We start from the raw sequence: 19,914 nt of genomic DNA, 5'->3' as shown, positions 1-19,914 counted from the left end.
TTTGATTCCTTATTACTAAAAGTAGTTGACCGTGGACCATAATAAACTTTTGTATGTACTCACTTAGAAAAATCTTTACGTATACAACTATAATAATTTATCATAAAATACAAACAAATTAAATAGTAAGGCATCAGATGAAGATGAAATGACATTGTCCAATGTCATTGATATAATCCAGTGGGTTAACAATAAAAGGTATTTTGTAATTGACAATGCTTTTTTATTTAAAAAAAAATCTTAGTTTAACCCTTTGTGATTTAGCAATTCAAATAGATTGATTCAATTTATGTTAATATTTGATTTCAATAACTCATTCTATAGCACACCTACTTCAAAACTTTGTCAGTTATAATATGAACAGGTGAAATGAAAATATTTAACTAATTGTATGGGGGTGGATATTAAGTAATTAGAGCAGCAACCCTTTAATCAAAATGAACACAGGATGAGACATCTAATCCCAAGTGTTTACCAGCTAAATGTCAACCGTCACTTCAAGGAAAAACACAATGACGCTCTAATCCCTCTGATTGAAGCTTGCTCTCAACCATTGGTTTTAAAATCAAGTAAAAGAAGCATGGCCAATTTCTGCCTTTGAGGTAAAGGTGTTGTTTTAACAAAAACATGTCCAAGTGACTGTTTTTGAAAAGACTTAAGCTATGGAGGAAACATTTGGAAAAACAGATGTTTGGAAAAATGTTCACTGATACCTGATTTTTTTTTTTTTCTAACAGTGTTTGTTATGTAAAAAGACGTTTACATGTGCATGCTTACAACCAGACCTTTATAACTGAATTGGCAAAAATAATTAAGAACTGAGTATCAGGATCTGATAAACTTAGCTAAAAGTTTTAGCTTTCTGTTTTGGAACTCCTGTTTTGAAATATAAAGCTGTGACAGTAGACTTTCAATAACCTTCTCTGCTAAATCAGTCTATCAGCTTCTGTTTCTTGAAAAAAGTGATACTGCCTAAAAACTCAATTACATGGCTAGTTACTATATAGGTTTACATATATACGTCACCAATTTATTTCCGCTATAAATTGTGCATTCTCTGAGAGGTAGCAACATCTCTTACTCATTGCTTATATAACAATGCTGGCAGTCGCTTCTTGGACTGGTGCTAAGTGCTTTACGGTCTAACCTTTGAACAACCTTATAGCATGGTACTGGTGTTCTTGTTTCACAAGTGCAAAATTTTAGGTGATTTTTCCTAAGAACACACAGCAATTAAGAGGCAGTGCTGAGGGTCACCTGGGTGGCTTAGTTGGTTAAGCATTGACTCTTGGTTTCTGCTCAGGTCATGATCTAACGGTTTAGGAGTTTGAGCCTCACATCGGGCTGTGTGCTGACAGTGTGGAGCCTGCTTGGGATTCTCTCTCTCTCTCTCTCTCTCTCTCTCTCTCTCTCTCTCTCTGTCTCTTCTTCCCTCTGCCCCTCCCCTGCTTGTGCTGTCTCTGTCTCTCTCAAAATTAATACCTGAACTTAAAAAAAAAATAGAGGCAGGGCTGAGATGTGAGTTCTGATGTCCTGGCTCAGGGTCATGATGCTTAATCAGAACAGTATACTGCTAGATTAAGTTTAAAGCCACATTCAGCTGTGAAATTATACTTCCAGTTTGCCAAAAAAAAAAAAAAAAAAAAAAAAGTACAATTACTTCTCAATTGTACAAAACTCAGATGAAAAGTTGGATAATGGCAGGAGTCAGTTATCTTGTATCTTTCTGAATTACTGTATCTGAGAACAAAATGCTAACAAGTGACTTTTAAAATTGATGAGGTGATGGGGCCTAAAATGTTTCTTTTGGGTTTAAAAAGAAAAGGCAGGTCTAGAAAAAAGGAAACAGATAAAATTCAACAGATTATCTATCCCAAAGGAAAGAGGAAACAGAAACTGATATTTAGACAACAAGGAGGAGAATGAAAATGAAACTTATCAGGAAATTGACAGAGGAAACCGCCCAAACAAAAAGCAGAAAATAAACTAAATCATGCTGCACACTTGTGGATAAAGAAAAAAGACATGTTTTGAGAGACTGGCTCGGCTTCCCCCCCACCCCCAATCTCCTTCTTCCAGAAGGGGTCCTATCAAGATGATGGAAGATTCCTAAAAAAGATGTTCCTTTCTATTTCCTTCAGGCTTCCCCACCCATTCTCAGTCCTCATCATTCAATCCTCATCCAGCAAAGTGACTCTTACTTGAGAATAAATATGAATTGTTGTTGATGGATATTATGGAATGGTAATGGTGTGATTTAGAGGAGGCTGTCTATATGGAAAATCAACCGGTGAAACTATAATGTGCTTTATTATCTAGGTCTTACCAAGATCAGGAACAAGACAAGGGTGCTCACTGTCCCCACTCATATTCAACATAGTACTAGAAGTCCTGAACAGAGCAATCAGGCAAGAAAAAAGAAAGGAAAGGCATCTGAATTGGACAAAAAGAAGTAAAGTTGTCTCTATTTGCAGGCGACATGATTCTATACAGAGAAAAATTTAAAGACTCCACCAAAAACCTAATTAGATCTCATCAACTAATTCATTCAGCAAAGTTGTAGGATATGAAATCAATATACAAAAATCAGTAGCATCTGTATACACTAAAAATGAATTATCTGAAAGAGAAATAAAATGATCTCATTTACTATAGTATCAGAAACAGGAATGGATCTGACCATAGTCCTCATAGCATTTGTTCTCTATTATTTGGTATTTGTCCTCCCACTCCCATTAGAATGTGAGCTCCATAAAAAAAGAAACTTTGTTCAGTTTTATTAACTACACAAGAGCAGCACTGCTCATATTGCAGGTACTTAATAAATATTTTCAAATTATTGTATGAACAAATGAGGTAAGCTGAACACTAAATATCAAAGCTTCTACTTTTGACCTTCTGTCACCCCAACAGCAGTCCCATGGTGTTAAGAAGATGACATTATCTCCCCATATTTGACCATCAAAACCTTTGTATCCTCCAGTGTTTGAAACCCAAGGACAGAGGGATGAGTGTTAGGGGACAGAATGATTTTTGGTTGGTTGGTTGGTTTTTGTCTTAACATACTGAGTGAAACCAGACAGCACCTGAAGAGCAGGCATGGAGGGAATTTCTTGGAATAGTCCTAAAAGATATCTTCATATAGCCAATAACTAAAATTGATCATTTGAATACTTTTGTAGAGACATCTAATTTGATATCTTTTATTTAAGGGGCCAACTCCCCAAAATAAGTAAATACATAGTAGTGTTTTATGAAGAAACGTTAAAGAATAATATAAAGCAGGTTCATCTGCAAGGCCAAAGTTGCATTTCGCTTCAACAACTTTCACTATGTGTCTGACATTGGACCAGCTGCTAAGGTCAAGGCAAATAAAATTCTCATTGGGGATAATCAGCAAGGACCTACTGGTAGGACCTACTGCTTGTATTATACTGGTTACTGTGTAAATATGTCCTCTCTTCAAGCAGCTTACACTCCATATAGGAAGAAAAAGCTTAGCTACATAATATCATTAGAGCATAAAATAAGATAAAATAAAATGAAGAGCTCAACTGAATATTTTGTATGCCTCTGACGAAAACAAGTATTTCTCTTACCTAGTCCAAAGCACCACCAGGCCTCCCTGTCCTATCCAAACTTCACTGAATGTGCTTTGCTAACAGATTACTTTTCCTAAACGTATCTTTTTAAAAGCTTAAATGACCCCCTCCTTCCTCCACATAACTCTAGACCATGAGGTTCTCATCGTGAAGCATATACACTACTACCCACAGCCACCCAGGGAGGCAGAATATGAGTAGCAACCTGAAGAACTCACTTTTATGTGGCTTCTGTACTGAACCGAAGCTGCCATTTTTCAGTGTGGGTGTCTTTTTTTCCCTCATGACATAGACAAATGTTGATGTTTACTACAAGTTGGTACATTAGTTGCTAATTAAGTTCCTAGCTGCTTCAGCCAAAACTTTCTGTATTGAATCCAAGAAAAGAATGGCAGCTATATCAAAAATAAGTTGTTGGGGATTTTGTTTTGTTTTATTAAAGGAAAGTTGTATATTAAAGAATATGGGGAACTTACAGGCTGAGAGATAGAAAACCTTCATTCTTGGCTTCCTCCTAAGCTGAGTTGGTGGTTAAAGTCCCTCTTCGTCTGTCACTGGGCCCTGGTCAAAGCCAAATAAATACTACATGAGGCAAGAAAATAAGGTGTTTATCATTATTCACTCTTTCCCCACAGGCTGTAAAAGCAAAGAGGTCGTTTCGGGGGACCCACAGGAAGTCAGGTGTATTCTAGAAAGGGTGCAGGGGTCACTTCATCCTGGCGTTCTGGGTCTACACATCTCTGGAAAGATGTCTTCTTAGCTTTCTTAGCTTTACCTCTTCACCCCGTACCCTGCAGTCTTAGCAACTTACCACCGGGCAGCGGGTCAGGGCAGAACCTACCTGTACGCACCAACCAAGGGTGCCTCCTTCTGTTGGCATCAGTGTTACAGGCATCTTCTCTTCGCTTCTGCACTGGGAAGTCCCCCATAACGCGCGTTCAAGCCCTGCACGTATGCTAGACGGCGGTGGGAAAGACATCTGATTTTGAGGCAGAACCCTGCAAAGAAGGGAAAACACCTGCATAAGAAGCATGGCTCCACCGGGGCTGTCTTATTCGAATTCGCTTTCTTTTTCCGTTTCCCACAGTGCCTGCGACCGAAACACGGTCCTTGCCAGGACCAACCAAAGGGCGTCTCCTCCCCAAGGAAACCTACACTCCCCGCCTGGCGGATTACGTCGGGAAAGCCCTGACGCAGGGGGGGAAGAGAATCGAAACAGAAACCGAAGTTCGGAAAACTACAAGAACTGCCCGGCGGAAAGCGGGGCTCAAAGCTCCCTCTCGAGTTTGCAGCGGCGGGTCTCTGGCGGGTCTCCGACGAGCACTGCAGAGAGTCGGAGGTAGCGCGCCTGCCCGGCCGCAGCGTCTCGCCGCCGCGTCCCTAGGCCCGTAGGCCCGGCCACCTGCCAACCCGCCCCGTCCGCGGGTGCGACCGACCGCGCCCTCGCGCCCCGGCCCGCGGGCCCTGCGCGCACCCCGGCCGTCAGGCACCTGGCTGTGAACCCTGTGGCTGCCAAGGCAGCCGGCCGCGGCGCGCCCCTCTCACCTGTTGAGCAGAGAGAGAACAGCAACCGTCGGTCTACTTGGGAGAACCCCCTCCCTTTTCTGAGCACGAACGAAAGATGTCGAATGGATATTGCGCAGACAGGAGTTTCTGCTACCTCCTCTCGTGTTTCAGGACCAGAGTGAAATCGTACATCCAGGTGGAGCCCGTACTGGACTACCTGACCTTTCTCCCTGCAGACTTGAAGGAGCAGATTCAGAGGACGGCCGTCACCGCTGGGAACATACACGCAGCGGAACTGCTTCTGAGCACCGTGGAGAGGGGAGTCTGGCCCCCGGGCTGGGCTAGACAATTTGTGGTGGCCCTTCAGAGAGCAGGCAGCGTTTTAGCCGCCCGCTACCTGAACCCAGAGCTCACCGACTTGCCCTCTCCATCCTCTGAGAACGCTCATGATGAGTGTCTCCAGCTGCTGAACCTCCTTCAGCCCTCCCTGGTGGACAGAATTCTGGTTAAAGATGTCTTGGATAAGTGTGTGGAGGAGAAACTGTTGACAAACGAAGACAGAAATCGGGTAGGTGTCCTCTCAGGTGGAGGGACGTTTTGTAACTCGGGGTTGCGCCTTCATTTGCCCCACTCCAAATGTTCTTTGGTATCTTTGGGTAAATGTGGTTCCCTCCTTCCTTTAGAATTCTCGAGACTAGTCAGGCACTTACAAACATTATTTTGAAAATTTAAATATAAGAAAAGCTCTTTTTCTAATCCTTTCACTAAAATAAGCTAAAGAGGAGCTAACTCCAAAATAGTAATGCATACTAATAGATAACATTTATTGAGCACTTACTGCAGACAATTGGTATCATGTGCAAAACGTGTATCAGAGTACATGCTCCCAGTAATCCATTATGACTTTTAAGGTTATTGGGGCGCCTGGGTGGCTCAGTTAGTTAAGTGTTTGACTCTTTTTTTTTTTTTTTTTTTTAATTTTTTTTTTTCAACGTTTATTTATTTTTGGGACAGAGAGAGACAGAGCATGAACGGGGGAGGGGCAGAGAGAGAGGGAGACACAGAATCGGAAACAGGCTCCAGGCTCTGAGCCATCAGCCCAGAGCCTGACGCGGGGCTCGAACCCACGGACCGCGAGATCGTGACCTGGCTGAAGTCGGACGCTTAACCGACTGCGCCACCCAGGCACCCCAAGTGTTTGACTCTTGAAGTGGGCTCAAGTCATGATCTCACAGTTCATGGGATTGAGCCCTGTGTTGGGCTCTCTGATGGCAGTGCAGAACCTGCTTGGGATTCTCTCTTTTCCTCTCTAGCCCCTCCCCTGCTCGTTCTTTCTCAAAATAAATAAACTTTAAAAAAAGATTTTTTAGATTATTAATTTTGTTTTACAGATGATAAAACTGAGGTAGGTTAATAACTTGCCCCAGGTGTTCCAGGAAAGCAGCAGCAGAGCTAAGGACCTACTTCCTGGTGGTGTGCAAGTGTATGTCTTAATTTATATAGTCCATAGAATGGACCCATGGGCTGAGTCCAGTCTATTACTGGTTTTTGCAGACCCAAAAACTAAGCATGGTTTTTACATTTTTAAATTTTCAGTGTTGATAAAGAAAGTTTTCCTGGAACACTGCCATGTTCATTTACATGCTAGGACAGCTTCTGCACTTTTTAAGAGTAGTTAAACAGAGATCATACAGCTCACAAAACTTGCAGTACTTATTATCTGGACTTTACAGATAAAAAATGCCTATTTTTGGCCTATATTATACATTATGCCATTCAATCTTGGTCCAAGTGGAGAAATTATGACACGCACGCGCACGCGCGCGTGCGCGCGCACACACACACACACACACTCTTTTTCTTTAATCAAAGTTATAAGTTATGACATTCTCTGGGAATCAAAAGTGGCAGATAATTCATTGAAAAAATAAACATTTTATTTTGCAATTGCAGTTTTTCGTATTAGCAAAGAAGTAGTAGATTTTTTAGGTGGCATTTTGACAGGGTGAATTTTACAGGGAACTTTACATTTAATGTAATGTTTCATTGTTCATTGTTTCCCAATGAACAAGGTTTCTCCCTTTTTCTTTCTTTCTTTCTTTCTTTCTTTCTTTCTTTCTTTCTTTCTTTCTTTCTTTCTTTCTTTCTTTCTCTCTTCTTCCTTCCTTCCTTCCTTTTAGATTCATCAGTTATTTGTATCTTCATTACAAAGCTCAGGCATTGGCCTCACATGAGCCAGTGATGTAACTTGGTCTTTAGTGACTAAAGTTAGTGTTCCTTTGTAGACGTGACAGCCATAGGGCCTGTCCAAAGACCCAGGCATGCATCTAATTTTGATGGCTGGTTTTCCCAACAAGTAAATTACTTTACACTGTTGTCTGTAACGTTTATGTAGTTTTGTGTATTGAGAACCAGCTAGAACGCATTCTAGTAGTCCAGCTGGATATGACAAATGTGTACATCACTGTGGCAGAATCTTAATTTGGAAGACAGTATGCAGCCTTCAAGCCAGCTGGAGATGGAAGATGGCATTTCCAGCCACAGTAGCTGTTAGGAAGTCCAGAAGCAACAGAGTCCAGTAACACCACAAAGCTGTTTATGTTTGGTGGGTATGATGTCCCGATTGCCAGCGAAACAGCACTTCTCCTTATTTACTCTAAATACTTCTGCCTATCAGCATCACTTTTGTCTTGCCTGGATTGAATTTCCGCCAGCTAGATTTTATCCAAGTTCTTGATTCTGGCAAGCTTGGAGGCAGCTAGCAGTAAAGCTTGGGATTTGACACAAAGAAGATGTAGACTAAAGGGACATTTGTGTACTGGGTGGCAGTTAAAGCCAAAGCAACCCAAACTCTCCCTCAAATTCATATTTCAAAAGAGGCTCCGAAAGATGGAGGAGCTATGCATTTGAGGCTTTCTAAGGAGGAGTAGTGTCTCTGTGAGATTCTGGAATCGTCTTTGTACACATCATTTTAATGTGTCATCAGTCTCAAAACTAAACTATTGATGACAGTGGAAAAGAAGCTTTAGGGTTAGAGGAATCTATGTTGATATGGGGATCATTGATCACCATTTATCTCAAAACAGCAAAGCGTACTGGGGAAAAACATGAAGAATTTGGAATGGGAAAACCATTCCCATCTCAAATCTATGTTTGTTTCTTACTATATGTGTGTTACTTTGGGTCAAGTTATTTAAATTCCTTGATCCTAAATTTACCCATGAAAATGGACATAATCATGTCTCCTCTCACTCACAATACTTTAGTGAATGCAAATGAGAAATCATGTTTATGAAAAAAGTCTTATCAAGAGTTGTTTTGATATGATGATGATGATGACTTCTATCATCATTCATTTGGGTACATTTGCCTGTGAATTTAAAGTTTCAGAGACTTGGGGCTCCTGGGTGGCTCAGTCGGTTAAGCGTCCGACTTCGGCTCGGGTCATGATCTCACGGTCCGTGAGTTCGAGCCCCGCGCCGGGCTCTGTGCTGACAGCTCAGAGCCTGGAGTCTGCTTTGGATTCTGTGTCTCCCTCTCTCTGGCCCTCCCCCGTTCATACTCTGTCTCTCTCTGTATCAAAAATAAATAAAACATTAAAATAAATTTTAAAAAAAGATTTAAAAAAATTAAAGAAAATAAAGTTTCAGAGACATACGTAAATCCCCTACATTGAAGCTCAGATATGCTTAAATTCCCTGGATTAAACTGTGATTCCAAGCAAAAGCTATGTCTTTCACCTCTAGAAATCTAGCTAAGGCTAGGTATAGAATTGGTACTCGATAAGAATTCATTGACTGATTGGTTTTATTTCCAAACAGTTGTCTGGAATAAAGGATAAGGGATGAGAACACATGACGTCATGAATTGCTTTGCCAGGCATTTGGAAATGGATGGATGATGGACACAAGATCCCCAAGCTTGCTTTTGTGACAGCTTAAAGTAGCATTTGAGTAAGAAGTCAGGACTTCTAAAAATTAGTTTAATTATTTTCCTACTTGGTCTGGCATTTTAGTTCATGATTCTCATGTCCATCACTGTAGCCCCTGGCCCCAGACATCAGAGTCTCTAGAAATGATCCTAGATTTAGTTCTGTGTCCAGCAAGTACTCAAAGAAACTTATTTAAAGGATTGATTATTCATTCATTCGGTTTAAATTTATAGAGTGACGTCTTGTGCCAGGCACCATGCTAGTGGTAAAAAGACTGGATAATAATGCGGATATTGTCTCTGCTTTCATGGAGCCTATGTTGTAGTGTGGATCAGTATCCATCTAATAAATAGTTAAAGAATGTCTAGTGTGCGCAAGGCACTCTTGTAAATACTGGAGGCCCAATAATAAATATAAGAATCACTTCATAGATCATTGTAATGTAACGATCCCTAATAGAAAGGGAGTGCCCCTGTACTGACCTGCTTTTTTTTAAGGATGCTTAGTGACCTCTTGGCACATCCATTGACTTAGACAGCCATGAATTTTGGAAAAGAGGTGATAATATAAACATTTCCATAGTGTCTTAATAGCAGTCCGAACACCTCAAGAGAGGTGCATGTTCCAATCCTGGCCAGCTCAAAGCAGTAAACATCCATAGTTCAGGAAGACCCCATATATGTCTCATTTACATAGGAGATCCAGAGATACTGTGATGAGTGCAGCTAGAAACCAAGTCCAGTTGTCCTTACGTGACCGCCAAAGACCTGAGTCCATCTCTCCCAGCTTACTGTATTGTCAGGTAAATTCTGATGCTTATTAGCAAGAAAAAATACTATACTAGTAAGAAATTAGTTATGGCAATGTGATGATAGATATTCATTTAGAAACACATTAAGTTTTTATGGGGAACTAGCTTTTAAAAATTCTTTGCTTTTAACATATGAGTTTTGCCTTCTGATTTACTGGTGTGAGAGCTAAGGTCTGCTGTGTTAAAAAAAAATTACCATTATATTTAAATAGCTCTCTAAGGTTTTTATGAAAGAGAGAAAACATTTTTGTCAAACTTTACAATTGTGTTGGCAAGCCAGTGTTTAATGAAAAGTATCACTGTTTTCTTTCCTGATTTCTGTTGGAAAGAAAAAACATAGATGAAAGAATTTAGAATGTGAAAGCATATAATTGTATTACCCACAAATTCATATTTATTTTATAAATTAGTTAGCAGTGTATCCATAGCTATTTTAAACTGCATATTCAGAGAAAGTGTTCACTGGGGGAAGAACATGAGTGAGAATCACTACATGTCCTGTTGAAGTCTCAAGTCTAAATATCTTTCCAAGAGTTTCCATAATCAAACTTAATATTGGAATCTAATGTCTTTAGTATGATTTAGGAGGACAAATTAAGTTATATATATATATATATATATATATATATATATATATGTTTATATATGTATGCTTATATATATTATATATATTTATATTTATTTATTATTTATATATTATTTATTATTATTATATATATATTTATATATGACTGCTTCAAAGGGAATTGATCTACTTTCTAGCACCCAAACTTAGAAAACTTCTTAAAAACTCAGGATCTTGATGAAGCTGCTAAAATTGCACAGGTGTTATATGTAGTTCCATATTCAAATAATATAAATACTTGCAGGAAATAATGGCATAATGATCTTCAACTGCCTGAACTCAATAAGGACAAAACAAGCTTGACAAATGTAATTCTACAGTTAATATCAACTTAACTGATTAAGAGTGGAAGAAAATTTAGTGCCTATAATATACTTAGATTTTTAGTAAGAATATTCATTACAGTGCCTCACTTGCTGTTTTTAGAGAAATGCTTTCTGATTACTTCTGTCAGATGGATTTAAAGCTGATTAAAGAGTGGGGTAATTAGAAATAGGAATGGTTGAGTTAAAAGAAGGTGCTCTAGAAAAATTTTTTTTAGTTTATTTATTTGGAGAGAGAGTACACATGGGAGGGGCAGAGAGAGAGAGAGAGAGAGAGAGAGAGTGTGAGAGAGGGAGAGAGAATCCGGAGCAGGCTCCACACTATGATAGTGTGAAGCCGGATGTGGGGCTTGAACTCACGAACCATGAGATCCTGACCTAAGCTGAAACCAAGTTTCAGTTGCTCAACTGACTGAGCCACCCATGTGCCCCTAAAAGAAGTTTGCTTAAACCAGTCTTACTTAGTATCTTTAGCAACTATTATTAAATTAGCAAATAATAATAAAGACATTTACAAACAACATAGAAGAAATGTTTCTAATAGGAGATTAATGAAGTTAGAGAAAAGGTAGGAAATGAGCAAGAATCTGCTTAGAAAATGCTCTGGGGGAGATGGACTGAAATCACCTAAATTTAATTAAATCCAGTAGTCATCTTAACCATTTCTTGCTGGAAAATGTGCTTAAAGTTGGAGAGGATTAGTAAGTATAATTAGAGTTCAGGAAGGCAGTATTTGGCCTCTGAAACCAATTGCCTGGGATAAAATTCTACCTCTGCCATTTAACTAGCTTTGTGGCTCCAGAAAGGTAACTGGATTTTTCTGTGCCTTGGATTTCTGATCTGTAAAATGGGTTAATGTTGGCTCCTTCTTCAGGATTTCTGGGTTAATATATACAAACGCTTTATAATAACATTAGTAAGTATTCTCTAATTAAGACTAACATACCCAATGGGTAGAAATTGTGCTGTACACTTCTCTACTAAGTAGTGCCCCTGGTGAAGTGTTTATACAGGTAGATGCTTTCTTCAGTCATCCATACTAATAACTAACACTGAATTTGTGTCAGACACTGTTTCAAAAATGCAAACTAATACCTGACACTAAAAGGTTATGGGACATACTTACAGGACTAGAAAATACACAAATTTAATGAGAAACAATTAATCTAGCTAATCAACCCAGATTATACATGTAGAAAGTGGACAAATGTTCAGAAGGGCCTTTGAGAGTAGGTGAGTCAGTATTTCTCATCGAAGCCGCTAATTAGAAGTGAGAGATCCTTAAAAAACGTTTTGGCTTCCCCACACAGACAAAACAAGTCAGAATCTTTGGGAGGGAGGGTAGATCCCAGGCATGAGTGTTTTTTTAAAGCTGCCCAGGTGTGTCTAATGTGCAGGTTGGGTGAAGAAGCCACGACATTTCTTTTCAGTTGCCTTGTTTTGCACATGCAGAAACTGAGGCCCAGAGAGATGATGTGGCTGGCGTCACGGCACAGCAAGCTGATGGTGTGGTGTCTAATTTCTTTCTGGTCTAAATGTGGCTTGTATTAGCCTTTTCTTCAAATGTTTGGTGCTGTGTGAAGTCCTGGGAAGTGCACTGTGATAATGATTACGTGAATGATCCACACTTAAAAAGATTTGCTGGTTTGGGGCGCCTGGGTGGCGCAGTCGGTTAAGCGTCCGACTTCAGCCAGGTCACGATCTCGCGGTCTGTGAGTTCGAGCCCCGCGTCGGGCTCTGGGCTGATGGCTCGGAGCCTGGAGCCTGTTTCCGATTCTGTGTCTCCCTCTCTCTCTGCCCCTCCCCCGTTCATGCTCTGTCTCTCTCTGTCCCAAAAATAAATAAACGTTGAAAAAAAAAAAATTTAAAAAAAATAAAAAATAAAAAAAAAAAAAAAAAAAAAAAAGATTTGCTGGTTTAATCTAAATGAGACATTAAAGGAAGGCTAAAGGTTGTAATGAATAGATATAGAAATAATTCTGCCCCATACTTTAAGAAAGGAATGTGTGCACAAATCCCTTTGTCTCATAATACTAAATAAACACAAATTTAGGAAAAATATTATAGTCGAGTACATATTACAGATATTAAGTTAGCAAGAATATAAGTCTTGTGATAGTAATTCCTTCATAGTAGTGATAGCCAAGCAATATTTGGTTTCCTATTTATAGACTCCATGGGTTTAAAAGAAATAGCAAGCCCTGGATATACCGAAATAAATTAATGCAAATAGACATAGCAGAACTAGAAATTAAAGACACTTTCTCCTGCACCCCTTGTTCAGAATGGTTGAGGTAAAACATTTATTTCCAAAGCGTCAGTTTTGAATATCTCAGTGGCTTTAAAAATGGTGCATAGTTTTAAGGGGGCTTGGCCCAGAGATTTGCTCCCCGCTACAATCCAGAGTTGCTACAAGTGACATTCGTCTTTTCTCTCATATTTGAATATAAGCCTTTATTAACACTGATGCTTAATTGCTCACTTATTAAACAATGTTTAAACGTTGTTTAAAATTGTTCAGAAGATGTTTGTTCTTTTTATCCACTCATCAGTTGATGGACATTTGGGCTCTTTCCATAATTTGGTTAATGTTGATAACACTGCTATAAACGTTGGGTTACATGTGTCCCTGTGAATCAGCACTCCTGTATCCTTTGGATAAATTCCTAGTAGTGGTATTTCTGGGTCTTAGGGTGATTCTATTTTTAATTTTTTGAGGAACCTCCATACTGTTTTCCAGAGTAGTGCACCAGTTTGCATTTCCACCAACAATGCAAGAGTTCCCCTTTCTCCACATCCTTACCAACATCTGTTGTTTCCTGAGTTGTTAATTTTAGCCACTCTGACTGGTGTGAGGTGGTATCTTATTGTGATTTTGATTTGTATTTCCCTGATGATGAGTGATGTTGAGCATCTTTTCATGTGTCTGTTGCCATTTGGATGTCTTCTTTGGAAGAGTGTCTATTCATGTCTTCTGCCCGTGTCTTCACTGGATTATTTGTTTTTTGGGTGTTGAGTTCGATGAGTTCTTTATAGATTTTGGATACTAAACCTTTATCCGATATGTCGTTTGCAAATATCTTCTCCCATTCCATTGGTTGCCTTTTGGTTCTGGTGATTATTTCCTTTGCTGTGCAGAAGCTTTTAACTTGATGAGGTCCCAGTAGCTCGTTGTTGCTTTTATTTCCCTTGCCTTTGGAGACATGTCACGTAAGAAGTTTCTGTGGCTGAGGTCAAAGAGGTTGCCTATTTTCTCTTCTAGGATTTTGACAGTTTCCTGTCTCACATTTAGGTCTTTCATCTATTTTGAATTTATTTTTGTGTATGGTGTAAGAAAATCATCTTGTTTCATTCTTCTGCATGTAACTGTCCAGTTCTCTCAACACCATTTGCTAAAGAGACATTTTTTCATTGGATACTCTTTCCTGCTTTGTCAAAGATTAGTTGGCCATACATTTGTGGGTCCAATTCTGGGTTCTCTGTTGTATTCCATTGGTCTATGTGTCTGTTTTTGTGCCAATACCATACTGTCTTGATGATTACAGCTTTGTAGTACAGGCTAAAGTCTGGGATTGTGATGCCTCCAGCTTTGGTTTTCTTTTTCAGCATTACTTTGGCTATATGGGGCCAAATTTTAGGATTCTCTGCTCTAGCTCTGAGAAGAATGATGGTGCTATTTTTATTGGGATTGCATTGAACATGTAGATTGCTTTGGGTAGTATCGACATTTTAACAATATTTGTTCTTCTAATCCATGAGCATAGAAGTTATGGTATACATATACAATGGAATACTACTCGGCAATGAAAAAGAATGAAATCTTGCCATTGGCAACAACATGGATGGAAGTAGAAGGTATTATGCTAAATGAAATAGGTCAGTCAGACAAAGACAGATATCATATGTTTTCACTCATTTGTGGAAGTTGAGAAACTTAACAGAAGACCATGGGGGAAGGGAAAGAAAAAATAATTACAGAGAGGGAAGCAAACTATAAGAGACTGTTAAATACAGAGAACAAACTGAGGATTGTTGGGGTGGGGAAGGCAGGGAAATTGTGGGATGGGCATTGAGGAGGGCACTGGCTTGGATGAGCACTGGGTGTTTTGTGTAAGTGATGAATCACGAGAATCTACTCCTGAGGCTAAGAGCACACTGTATACACTGTATGTTAGCCAACTTGACAATAAATTATATTTTTTTAAAAAAGTAAATTTTAGAATAAAAAAATAAAATAAAAATGCAAAAAAAGATGTTTTTTTCTTTTTATCCTCCTTTTCCCTTAAAACAGATTTCTGCTGCAGAAAGCAATGGAAATGAATCAGGTGTAAGAGAGCTACTGAAAAGGATCGTGCAGAAAGAAAACTGGTTTTCTGCATTTCTGACTGTTTTGCGTCAAACAGAAAACTATGCCCTTGTCGAGGAGCTAACAGGCACCACTTGCTTTGGAAGCAATGCAGGTATCTTATTTTACTAAGAAAGAGTTTACATTTTTCCTAGTGATTGAGAGTTTAATGAAGAGTGTAGACACAACACTAAGCACTAAGATAGAATCAAAATTTCAAAACTGGAAGCAATTTGAGAGATCATCTATTTTTTTTCCCCCTTTACAAATGAGGAAACTGTTGCCTGGGAAGAAATAAACTTACCAAAGGTCACAAAACTCAGCCAAGTGGGCTAGAATATTGGCAGCTGACCACTAGTCTAACACTGTTTCTATGACCCATCCTATATTGGAAACACAGTGATTACCTAAAAGTTTTACTCAAAATAATTGATACATTGATTAGACAACCAATAAATTGGAAGAAAATATTTTAGTGGCTATTACAACTCTGCTGCATAGTCTTCTGGACATTTATATCAATTTTTAAGGAATTTATTAAATATTTGTTAAAAGGTTAGTAATTACCAGCATATCTCAAATTAATTCCTGTTTCTTCGATCCTTCAAATATGATAATAAAAGTAACATTTTAGAGCCCTTGCACATATATTATTTCTAAATCTAATGTAAACTACCATCTTATTTTTCTTTTCAGGGTGTGGATCTTATGTTTTAAAAAATCTCATATGTAAGATAAATCAAAAGCTAATTGGTAATGAATGATTTAAATAGATTAGAGTCACTTCAGGCCTACTTGACTTTTTCTGTTAATCCAGTCATTCCATCATTTGTTCAATTAACATGGAATGAGTGTGAGACACTGTTCTAGGTGACATAGATGTGGACTTAAATGAGGCACGCAAAGTTCCTATCGCCACATATGCCTTTCTAATGGAATAAGATACACAGTACACACTTTTCTAAGTTGTTTGTGTGGAATAAAAACAGATAGTTACTCAATTATTAGAATAAACAGCATATTATATTTTTATTCTATATTATTTATAAAATAGCTTGATTTTGCCCAGTAGTTACAAATACACACACACACACACACACACACACACACACATATATACATGTGTATATATCTGTGGATATATATATCTGTTGTATGTATGTATATACACAGAGATAGGCAGACAGACACGCACACATCCATGATGAGTTCCCTTTCAGGACCTCATGGAACCATTTCCATCCATGACAAACATTCAAGGGCTTAAATTTCAAAGAGAAAGTGGCTGCAGTCTACATTTGTTTGTTTCTTCCCTGGGAAATATTGGTCTCAGTGTATCAAGTGATATTAGAAAGGGTAGCCTTTCGGGTCACAAGACCTTGTCATATCCATCCCTCACATTTGATGGTACCTACGCATTTTACAGTTGTGTTCAGTGGCTTCCTGTTTAGGATGGAGTCTAGAAGATCTGCTCCAAAGTGTCTTCTAGATTCCCCTGATATAGACAACATGTCTGGCCATATTTCTTTCTAAAATATTTTTAAGTTCCTCTAGACAAAAGCTTTGCTAGAAGGGTAGTGTAATTTTAAAAATTACAATTCTTTGAACAAGAGTAACGTGGGTAAATCTAGTAAATCCCAGGTAATAGCTATATCAATAACACCTCGTCACATACACCTGGTGTTCTCATGCCTTCCTCTTACCTTTCTTTACTGCGTGCCACGACTTTGTGTTTTATGAGGTCTTTATGTGTCTGTTTCAGAATGGCTTAGGGACTAAACCCACGCACATATCTTGGCTGGTCAGGGCCACGCCCTTTGTAAAAGGGGGAAAGGCCTTGTGAAAAGAAAACAGTGGCACCAGCTATCCATCCCCCCTTCCTCCCTCACTGGTCCCACAGCAAGGCCCTCTCGTGGTTGGGGCTTCTCCTTCATTCGACCACTGCAAGTGGTGACACATGTTGACCCAGATATGAGGGCTTCCGTGAGGGCAGGGGGCAGCATGTGAAGGGGTCACCGAGCTTCCTCTGAGGGTTGAAAGGACAACACCAATCCCTGGCTGGGACAACATTTGTGCAGTATCTCAACACCCCGACTGCAGGCAGGTTGCTCCTGATCAACTCACTCCAAAAAGTAGGGCTTAGTTTTTCATTTCCTCAGAACATCCAATCAGAGGAGTTGGGCTTTAAGTTTTGTTTGCTGAACTGTACCTCTTTGGATGGGAATCTAAGCATTTTTCTGGCTTTAATGACCAGAGTAACATTAGCTGTGACTATTCTTGTGGTGAGGAGCTGCTATGGATGAAATTGTGTTTCCCCAAAATCCATATATTGAAGCCCTAATCTCTATGGATAGGGCCTCCAAGGAGGTAATTAAGGTTAAATGAAGAGAGAAGGGTGAGCCATAATCTGATAGGACTGTGGCTTTGTAAGAAGAGATCTCTGTCTCTTTCTCCACCATGTGAGGACACAGTGAGAAGGCAGCCTGCTGCAAAACTCAAGCAGACACCAACCTTGTTGGCACATTGATCTAGGACTTCTGATCTCCAGCACTATGCGAAAGTAGAATTCTCTTGCTTACGTCATTCAGTCTATGGTATTTTGTTATTGTGGCCTGAGCTGACTGTTACAGCAGCCTAGGCTCCAGATCCTGATGCTTCTTGAATCCTGGCTCTTTTACTTCCCTCGATGTGTAACTCTAGAGCAAGTCCTTGCCCTCTCTGTGCCTCAGTTTACTCCTCTGTGCAATGGGGAGAATACTATTACCTATTACCTAGGGCTACTTTGAGGATTAAATGATTCAACACTTCTATCGCACTTATATGATAAGGGTAAAATAAATTGATTATTATGATTATGAACCCCAAACAAAATGTGTACCTGCAGACATTGCCAAGTCATCTAACAGAGTCCAAAGTCACAACAATTTTCTTTAGGAAATTCTCCACACGCAGACATACTTTCTTTAAGATGGGCTAATCCAAAACGATACTTTAAGCAATTTTATTTATGGGATCAGTCTTCGCTGATAGATTGTAGCTTCAAGAGGACAGGAACTCGATTTTTCTTTGTAGCTCACGTAGTCCCTTAAGAAAACACTCAAAACATGTTGGTTGAAGGAAGGAAGAAAGGCCGTTGGGAGAAATGGAGGGAAGGAGAAGGGAGCGATACGGAATATTTCATTGAATTCCTAAAAAATCTCCAGATATCCAAAATACATGAATTTAGGCTGACATTAAAGCATATGTACATCTCATATAGAACACATAGCGAGGGAACAAAATGGCAAGAGCGCAAGCTAAAGAAAACCACCACCAAATTTGCATTTTCATAATTCAGCCTTAAATATAACTTTGTATCACTGCATCCGTGGCTTACCTCCTACCAGTAATGGTCAGCTAGGACATCCTCATGCTCTTTTTGTGACTAGCATAATACTTATTTTACTGTCTTTTTAGATAAAATTTAACCATTAGAAAAGAATTACTCACTGTGTCCACATTAAAAATAGAAATACTGTATCATAACAAAAAATATGTTCTTCGCTTTTCAAAATGTCAAAGTATGAAAGTATATTCTGGCAAATTGCTCCTAGAAACTTCCACTTGGTTTTTACAATAACAATAACAGCTATTTATATTGTGTAGAAACTTGCATTACCGTACAATTTACGTTCTGTTTAGAATTCCAAAGTACTTCAGTCTATGCAGGTAAATGCCTATTCGGAACTCCTGTTTTGTTTTCAGGATAGCAATCACAGTTATGCAGACTCTATAAAAACTTGCATTGCACTATTGTTTACAGTCTCATGCTGTATTCATAGGGACTGAGAGTTTATCACAAGAAGATGGCCCTGAAGTTAAAGAGGCGGTTCTTGTAGCCACGGGTCAGCTGAGTCCAGACAAAGAAGGTCGGGACACGGAGACTCACTCACTGGAATCGTCTTTTGCGGATCCTTGTGTAACTTCAGGTATTTGGAACCTGCACACATTTTACAGCATTTTACTAATTACGACTTCCAGAAACAATCAGTGGGTGGATTGATGACATCACGATCTGTTAAACAGAGGGAGAAAATTCAGGCTTTGGGGTTTTGCAAGCATTTTTATTAAAATCTTATTTCTAGACAAGATTACATTTTCTTTGTGGCTAAAAATGTTTTCATAACTAATGCAATATTAATATGTGATGAATATGAACACATTTGGTTCTAATTTTGCCTTACAAGGTATCCGTGGTCTTTGTGATGTGATAGGCATTTATAAGCATACCTTATTTATAAGCATACCTATACCTTATTATAGTTCATAGTTTTTCATAGTTTTCAAATACTTTCTTTTTTTTTTTTTTTTTTTAATTTTTTTTTTTCAACGTTTATTTATTTTTGGGACAGAGAGAGACAGAGCATGAACGGGCAAGGGGCAGAGAGAGAGGGAGACACAGAACTGGAAACAGGCTCCAGGCTCTGAGCCATCAGCCCAGAGCCCGACGCGGGGCTCGAACTCACGGACCGCGAGATCGTGACCTGGCTGAAGTCAGACGCTCAACCGACTGCGCCACCCAGGCGCCCCTTCAAATACTTTCAAATGTATGAATTAGTTTGATTCATCCAAAGCTCTGAGAAAGTAAAAGGCCGTTCATTATCTTTTTCTTATTTCATAGACTGGGATGTCTGAGAGAGGTTCAGTTTTTGTAGACACCAAAAGCAAGGCTGTAGAAAGGCAGATGAGGGGAGGCTAAACTGGGGTTGGCTTGATTTGCAGTAACTAATTG

The 19,914-nt window shown here is 39.2% G+C and overlaps 2 protein-coding genes across 17 annotated transcripts in view; one reads left to right on the top strand and one right to left on the bottom strand.

The window, feature by feature from the left end:
* GCA (grancalcin) overlaps positions 1–4,714 on the bottom strand; it is a 49,380-nt gene extending 44,666 nt beyond the window's left edge. For 10 of the 14 annotated variants that reach the window (XM_086718772.1, XM_086718764.1, XM_086718763.1 and 7 more), the window contains exons 1-2: positions 4,444–4,714; positions 4,079–4,163 (exon numbers count right to left, since the gene is read on the bottom strand). The gene's annotated coding sequence lies outside the window, so the exon portion shown is untranslated. The remainder of the gene's footprint in view (positions 1–4,078; positions 4,164–4,443) is intronic. The other 4 variants (XM_086718774.1, XM_086718775.1, XM_086718777.1 and 1 more) reach the window with 1 other exon arrangement.
* A 115-nt stretch (positions 4,715–4,829) lies between these two features.
* IFIH1 (interferon induced with helicase C domain 1) overlaps positions 4,830–19,914 on the top strand; it is a 57,494-nt gene continuing 42,409 nt past the window's right edge. For 2 of the 3 annotated variants that reach the window (XM_086718762.1, XM_025912737.2), the window contains exons 1-3: positions 4,831–5,676; positions 15,090–15,258; positions 18,965–19,111. In XM_086718762.1, the coding sequence (XP_086574888.1) occupies positions 5,224–5,676; positions 15,090–15,258; positions 18,965–19,111 (769 nt within the window). In that variant the 5' untranslated portion in view covers positions 4,831–5,223. Of the gene's footprint in view, positions 5,677–15,089; positions 15,259–18,964; positions 19,112–19,914 lie in introns of all 3 variants that reach the window. The other variant, XM_086718761.1, reaches the window with a different exon arrangement.

The sequence above is a fragment of the Puma concolor genome, chromosome C1, assembly GCF_028749965.1.
Source record: "Puma concolor isolate L17-30 chromosome C1, mPumCon1.1.hap2, whole genome shotgun sequence".
In the NCBI taxonomy this organism is placed as follows: Eukaryota; Metazoa; Chordata; class Mammalia; order Carnivora; family Felidae; genus Puma; species Puma concolor.
This window is presented reverse-complemented; position numbering and strand designations above follow the sequence as displayed.